The following is a 7,957-nucleotide window of genomic DNA, read 5'->3' as shown; positions in this document are numbered from 1 at the left end:
CAATTTAATTTGGCTCAGCTCCCAAAGAGTTTCTAAAATCTCTGCAAGTGATTTTTAACCAAACTAATCAAGAAATGACAGCCTAGGGATATGAATTTTCCCTTGAAATTGAAATTTGTAAAGTAAACCCTTCACATATTTATTTATTCATTAATTAGCAATACTTATGCAGGCTGGCCCAATTCAGCTTTACAGTGGTTTGAATGGGTGCCTGCCTCCCCCAAGAGTGACTGATGTCTAATTTCTCTTGACAGTATCACCTCAAACATAAAATCATGGCAATAAAGGAAATGATCACAAACTAATGAGACACTTGATTGTTTGACAAATTCACCTTTCAATACCAAAGGCAATGTATAGAGAAAAGAGTGAAGAATATGCATAGTGATGTTAAGGCATAAGGGTTTCCAGGCATTACCTTCTGTTGGAACCACTTCATGGATTCATCCTTTGATATCAGATGCTTGTACCCAATTCTGGATTGCTTCCTTTTTTGTTCAGCAACACTGAAACCAGGACGTCCCAGCACTACATAGAAATCCATGCCATAAATCCCAATACTGGGGTCATATTTAATTCCAAGATCAATATGTTCTTGGATTCCAAAACCAAAGTTTCCAGTTTTAGAGAAGTTATCCTTTGAAAGCTCATATTCACGAACCTATTAAAACAAAAAACAAAACACAAAAACCGCTTAGTTCCAGTCTGCCTTTGTTAAATCTAAGCCTGGTCATTAGTACAAGTTGAGCTTTAACCCTTTAGCTCCCAGCAGTGATCAATATGCAATTTCTTCCCATAATATCAGATAATGAGAATACTCAAACTTAGCAGGAAGAAGTTGTCATTTGATCTAACACTGAATTCTCATAACTACTTTGCAGGGAAATATGTAGCAGCTAGAGGGGAGAATTAACAATTAGATCTTAAGAGTTAAATGGTTAACTGCTTTCTGTAGCATGAGCTGACCAGCTATGCATATTACCACTGCCCTTTGGATAAGATGCTAGTCTCTAGGAGTAACTGGCTTTTAATTTCTCCTTCAAGTATCACACTTGAATCATATGTAAAGCTCATAAGAAAAAGGAAAATTAATGATGACCAATCAAAGAGGCTCTTGATTGTCAAACAAATTCTCCCTGTGACGACAATAGGAAATGTAAAGAAGACAGTGTGGAGAATATGAATACCAATGTAAAAGGTGTGAAGGTTTAAGGTAGCCCTCCACCTTTCTTTTAGGTTTCCATGACAGTTTGCCAGTACTCATTTAAACCCCTGGGTGGAAAGAGGTGTTATAAAGGCAAATATAACATCAACAAACACCACACAAAGACCCAGTCAGGGTTTGCCCTGGTCTTATCCATCCAGAGTCCACTGGGCTAAATGTCTTGTTATTTGACATCAGATTGTTCCTACCAGTGAACTCTACCTCTCTTGTAAATGCTTTTATATCATCTCTCAGTTAGTATGTACACTATGATTAGTCAATTCAGCAGGCTGTTTTCTTTCTTTCTTTCATTCTTTCTTTCTTTTTTTAGTTATAGATTCAAGCAGGAAAAACTTGGTCTATAACTTACAGTATGGACCTTGGTTAGCAAGAGAAGAAATTGCATATTTGAAGCACACACACCCTCGATCATCATCCATGCAAAAATATCTTGATTAGCATCAAATTTCCTGAAGCATACAATTAAGATATCAGAAAAGGACTCAGATTCTACATATTTTGAGAGCCTATGGCAGGGGTCGCACTGTGGCCTTATTTTTCTTATGTCGCGTCATAAGTTGTCCCATAAATATGTCGCGACATTTACACCACGGGAGTCATGGAGGTCGCACTTGCGCGACATAAATGATATTTGAAACCAGTCTGTCAACTCTTTATATTTCACGCGCGAAAAGAGCGCCAAATATAATTTTTAGACATGAGGCTGGTGCTAGTTTTATTAGCGACATTTCTTCAATCTCTGTTTAATTTGTTCAATGTACAAAACCTTATTGGTTTGTACGCATTGTACAACATTCGCCAAAGGCAAATGTTGGCCCTTGCCGCTTTAAACCGACGTCGACGGATGTCAATTACTGGGTTGAAATTCGCCATGATAAAACGTTTGAAGAGAAAACCGGTGACTAAAAAATTTTAACCCGATAGCTGTAGCTAGCAGTGCACACGTGTTGCCTTTGCAGAATTACAAAACTCCAATTTCTGCCCGTATTTCAGATTTGATTGACGTTGACGACAGAAGAAAAATAAAAAATTGTTATTTTAAGGCCATTAGACAAGATATGACCTGCTTTGAGGCAGGACATCGGCTTGTTTGATCTTTAGGTCCTTCGGACATAGTTATGTCTGGACGCGACAAAAGGGTCGCACTTGTCGCAAGCATGCTATGACAGATTCTATGTCCAATGTAAACACCAAAAGCACTAGTGCGACCCCTGCCTATGTTTACCTTCAAACCCTTCTCTTGGATTTCTTCAGCTTTGGCACCTTTTATATCATCTCTCAGTTATCATGTAACCACGGTGAAACCTTTGTCAAACAAACAATCTTTCCAATTTTTTTTTAAGTCGTTTGATTTTTCGTGACTGCCAACCATGTTGGTCACTTTACAACTTCTGAAGAGCGCACAACTTCTTTTGAAAAAGTTCATTAAAAGCCGACAGTGCCTGCTGACATCTCTTTCTATTTATTCTAAAATTGATTAAATTGATTTAACAGACAATGTTTTTACGCATTGTTTAATTTCTCATGCGGTCATTATTGAAAGTGCCAAACAAAAAACAAAGAAATTGTGAAGCTTGTAATAATCGCAGTATGAATTTTTTAGTTCATTGATCGAGCGGTATGCCTCGAGCAAAGTCGTAATAAGGTGAATAAAAATCGCCGACTTTGTTGAGACGTCATGCACTTGTGGTTAACGATACCGTGCATTAGTCAGGGAAACCAGCTTTGCCGACTGCATGATTGCAAGATATTTGTAGACTGTCCTAAACTTGTAACTTGTACAGTTTAAAATTAAAAATACGTTTACGTCAAAAGGTGTCACAGGGGTGAATAGCAAAATTTACCATGTAAACTGATCCTTAGTTCAATAGAACGAGAATGGCGCTCTCACACGGAATGGTAACGTTAGGGCGCTTCGCGCTTATTCTCCTTCTGTATCTAAAGTTGAATTCCATCTGCTTTAATGTAGTCTCTTGTATTGTATTGGGTCACTTGACTTTCACAGTAGGAATCTTGTTGATCTTGTCGACCGTTACGCTACATATTGTCGGGATGATATCATTTGGCAAAGCGTGGACACTTGGGAAACGGCATTATTACTCTTACACTTGGTTTGGGTATACTGGTCTTTTAATAGTGGACATTATCGTAGTACTTACACCGTATCTACTAGTCGTAGATGCAGAGCAAGATAATCCATTTTGGCTAACGATTTTTGTCAAAGTTCTTTATATCACACCATTTACTTTGCTGCTCTTTTTGAACACTGCTGGCGAAGAAGGCACCGAATTTCACGGAGAATCTAGATGGTTGTTTGCTACAATGTCTGCACAAATATTCGACGCCATCGATATGATAAACAATGTTTTGAACGGTTATGGCAATGGGCCACCTACAGGACTTGGAGTGGGCATGATTACCCTTGCTTTTGGATGTCTGTTGCTAGCAGCGTGGGAGTTTCTAGAACTAGCGCATCACTCACCCGGAAGCAAGAACGGAGCGAAGGTTCATCGACTTATCGTGTTGATTCTCGTTAGCCTGGCAACTTTGATCATTCGAGCGGTGGTTTATGTTGATTATGGTTGGAGAGAAACGACGCCGATCGCCAAGAATGTAATCATGATATGGATATCAGTCTCGGAATTACGCCGTTGCTTTGGTCAGACTTCTCTATAGATATATCTGGATGAGGTACAACTAGGCCCGGCGAAATCAGATAATTTTGTTTCGTCTTTCGCTCTGATAAAGCGCTAATGTCAGCTTTAAAAACTTTTTTGCGGTGGCCAATTTACTTTGTGGATAAAACTAAATTATCTTTTTCCATCCTTCACCGACGCAGCACCGGAGTTCCTTTAGAAAGTTACTACCTTTATTCATAGGGCTTAAATTGGCTCTCCTGAGCCACACCGATGAGGAAATATTTTAGCGAAACGGTGATCTTAAATGAGGGCTTCCTTGATCAAAAGCTGTCCATTACCAATTCACAATAAGTAATTACTGGCTGAAGCTGAGCATTTCATGAATAATCAGTGCCGAGGTCGGTGTTATTTGCCGAAGCCGAAGCCTAGGGCTGAGGTAGATAACACGGTTGCTACGTTTGATACTTCTTGATATCATACGAAAACCGAATTCAATTATTGCTTTCATCATACTTTTATAAACAATGTGTAAAAGAAGACATTTCTCTCAGAGTTTGCAAAAGTTTGAGAACACTCCACGAGCGAGGGGCTTAGAAACTTGGAGCCTTTGAACTCGCTGATATGATATATAACCCACTATCTGCTACAGATATTGGGTTATCATGTCAACTTCACACACTATTGTACATTGACTGAATGCTCTCGCCTAATCAGAGTTTTCATAGTAAGTCTAATGTATAATAATAGAGTTTGTCTGTAAAGATAAACCGTCCAAAGTTTCTATTTTTAAGTTTTTGTTTGTTTATTTAGTGTTGTAAATTTTAAGATTTAAATAGCAAATCCAAGTCAAAGCATTCCTCTTTCTAAAATATTGGTTGAAAAGCTAGGGTATTGATATGAAATGAATGCTGAGTGGGAACATCTGTCATTGAACTTTTCAGTCAAGCAACTGTTCAAGCATGATATTCACTCTGACATAAAAATAAGAACCTAATATGTTCTGTCTTCTAAAATGTGAGTATTGTCAGTACCATTCATCCCATAGCTAGTAAATTCGTGCTATCAAATTCAATGCTGTAATTATGCTTCAAATTTCCACTGTGCATGTTGATGAGTTGTAAGCACTGGAGCATAGCAGATGAATTTTCCTTTCATATAAAATTTTAACTTCCACTTTGAAATGTTGTAAAAAGTAGGTTTATGTGTCAGCTGTTTTTCGTCCTGATGTGAAGCCCTTCAGGAGTTTGATGAGTACTAGAGAGGCTTCTATTGCTACTAGTTATGTCTTTGAGCACCTCTTATGAATCTTTTGTACTCTTCAAACTTCCTGTGTGCTTAATATCTTGATGAATGCAAACCCTTGCATACTCCTACTCTCAATTATAAGTATTACACAAACTCTACAGTAATTGTTAGTATTAAATGAAACAAAATTCACAATTTTATCAATGCCTAACATGATTGAGTGCGTTGGTGTACACTAATACTTTTGTCTTAAAGAACATCGACTAATATAGTTATATAATTCATTCAGCATATAATTGGGTAGGTTTGAAGGTAAATAATTTACAAAAAAAAATTGTAATTCTAGGTCGTTGTCGCACTTGCAATTAAAAGGTTAAGATTTCACTACGGCGACGTGTGGTAAAACGTTGCCGAAAAAACGTAACTTATTTTTCTTTAAGATTTTTGCAAAAAAGCTTGATGGCTTTATGATCATTTGTTCATTTGATCTTTTTTGTAACCTGAAAGCCATCCCGGCTTGGCGGGTTACCCCACCTTGAGACGTTTACATGGCAGATTGCCACCCCGGCTGACATGGTTACCCTACCAAGCAGACCGGGCAATCCGCATAGGGGGGGTCACCCCATTTATGATATGAGCGTAATCAAGATAAAATTAGAGATTATATGCACAGGCGGGTTACACCACCTAGAGGGGGTTACCTCACCTACCTTGGGTTCCCAGCTCCAGACCCTCAGTTCATAGACTTAAAACGAGAATGGCGCTTTCACTTGAAATGATACGTTTAGGCCGCGTGGTGCTTTGTCTCCTTGTGCTTACACAGTTGGTTTTCTTTTGCTCTTCCAGCATACTCTTTTCTATTTTATCAAGTCATTGGATTCCCGTAAGAATCTTGGTCTCCTTACTGATCTTTATGTTGAGCTTGCTCGGGTTTGCGTCACTTTTCCCTACGTGGTTGATTGGGAAACGGCATCTTTACTCTTACAGTTGGTTTGGGTATACTGGTGTGTTGATATTTAACATTATGTTATTACTTCCTCTGTATCTACTAGTCGTACACACAGAGCAAGATAACCTATTTGGGCCAAAGGTTTTTGTCAAAGTTCTTTATATAACACCATTTATTTTGCTGCTCTTTTTGAACACTGCTGGCGAAGAAGGCACCGAATTTCGCGGAGAATCTAGATGGTTGTTTGCCACAATGTCTGCACAAATATTCGACGCCATCGATATGATATACAATGTTTTGAACGGTTATGGCAATGGGACACCTACAGGACTTGGAGTGGGCATGATTACCCTTGCTTTTGGATGTCTGTTGCTTGCAGCGTGGGAGTTTCTAGAACTAGCGCATCACTCACCCGGAAGCGAGAACGGAGCGAAGGTTTATCGACTTATCGTGTTGATTCTCGTTAGCCTGGCAACTTTGATAATTCGAGCGGTGGTTTTTGTTGATTATGGTTGGAGAGAAACGACGCCGATCGCCAAGAATGTAATCATGATATGTATATCAGTCTCGGAATTACGCTGTTGCTTTGGTCAGACTTCTCTATAAACATATCTGGATGAGATACAACTGGCCGGGCCCGGTTAAATCAGATAATTTGGTTCTATCATTCGCTCTGACGAAGCTCTAACGTCAGCTGTAGAAACTTTTTATGGTGGCCAATTTACTTTATCAACTTAGTGGAAAAAACTAAATTATCTTGTTCTACCCCTCACCGACGCAGCACTAGAGTTCATTTAGAAAGTTATTACCTTTATTCGTAGGGCTTAAATCAGCTTCCCTGAGCCACACCGATGAGGAAATATTTTGGCAAAAGGTGATCTTAAATGAGGGCTTCCTCGATGAAAAGCCGTCTATTGCTAACTACTAGTGGAGGCTGAGAATTTCATGAATAATCAATGCCGAAGTCGTCGTTATTTGCCGAGGCAGATAACACAATCGCGAGGTTTGATATCATGCGAAGACCGAATTCAATAATTGTTTTAATTATACATTTTTTACACAATCTGCAAAAGAAGACACTCTCTTAGAGTTTGCAAAAGTTTAAGAACAACACTACACGAGCGAGGGGCTTGGAAACTTGGCAGCCTTTGAACTCGATATCTGTAGCAGATATTGGATTATTATAATGGGTTATCATGTCAACTTCACACTCCATTGTATGTTGACTGAATACTCTCTTATCTCTCTTATCGGAGGTTTCATTGTAAGTCTAGTGTATAATAATGGAGTTTGTCTGTAAAGATAAACCGTCCAAACTTTTATTTGGACGTCTTTGCTTGTTTATTTGGTGTTGTAAATTTTAAGATTTTAATTGCAAATCCAAGTTGAAGTATTCCTTTTTCTAAAACATTGGTTGAAAAGCTAGGGTATTGATATGAATTGAATACTGAGTGGAAACATCCGTCATTTGAACTTTTCAAGCAACTGTTCAGGCATGATATTCACTCTAACATAAAAATAATATGTTCTGTCTTCTAAAATATGTGTATTGTTAGCACCTTTCATCCCATAGCTAGTAAATTTGTGCTATCAAATTCAATTCTGTAAATATGTTTCATATTCCACCGTGCATGTTGATGAGTTGTAAGCACTGGAGCAAAGCAGATTAAGTTTTCTTTCAAATAAAATTTTAACTTCCTCTTATGAAAATGTTTTAAAAAATAGGTTTATGTGTCAACTGTTTTTTCATCCAGATGTGAAGTCCTTCAGGAGTTTGATGATTGCTGAAGAGGCTTCTTTTAGTGATATCTTGAGCACCTCTTAAGAATCTTTTGTACTCCTCAAACTTCCTGTATGCTTAATGTCTTGATTAGTGCAAACCCTTGGATACACCAAATC

The 7,957-nt window shown here is 38.3% G+C and overlaps 1 protein-coding gene and 1 long non-coding RNA gene across 2 annotated transcripts; both read right to left on the bottom strand.

The window, feature by feature from the left end:
• Nucleotides 1–255: 255 nt before the first annotated feature.
• Nucleotides 256–2,963, bottom strand: LOC149034012 (large ribosomal subunit protein uL5-like). The gene is made up of 3 exons (XM_089193832.1): nucleotides 2,926–2,963; nucleotides 2,451–2,502; nucleotides 256–661 (listed from the first exon to the last, which is right to left on the bottom strand). Exons 1-3 carry the CDS (start codon nucleotides 2,961–2,963, stop codon nucleotides 338–340), a joined length of 414 nt encoding a protein of 137 aa, XP_089049958.1. The 3' UTR covers nucleotides 256–337.
• Nucleotides 2,964–5,859: 2,896 nt separating this feature from the next.
• On the bottom strand, nucleotides 5,860–6,986 carry LOC149034011 (uncharacterized). Its single transcript, XR_016182799.1, has 2 exons — nucleotides 6,868–6,986; nucleotides 5,860–6,056 (listed from the first exon to the last, which is right to left on the bottom strand). It is a non-coding gene; the product is annotated as an uncharacterized LOC149034011 (long non-coding RNA).
• Between the last annotated feature and the right edge of the window lie 971 nt (nucleotides 6,987–7,957).

Source organism: Pocillopora damicornis, chromosome 14, assembly GCF_964200805.1.
Source record: "Pocillopora damicornis chromosome 14, jaPocDami1.2, whole genome shotgun sequence".
Taxonomy (NCBI): Eukaryota; Metazoa; Cnidaria; class Anthozoa; order Scleractinia; family Pocilloporidae; genus Pocillopora; species Pocillopora damicornis.
Note: the sequence above shows the minus strand (reverse complement) of the source record. Positions and strands in the feature narration are given on the sequence as shown.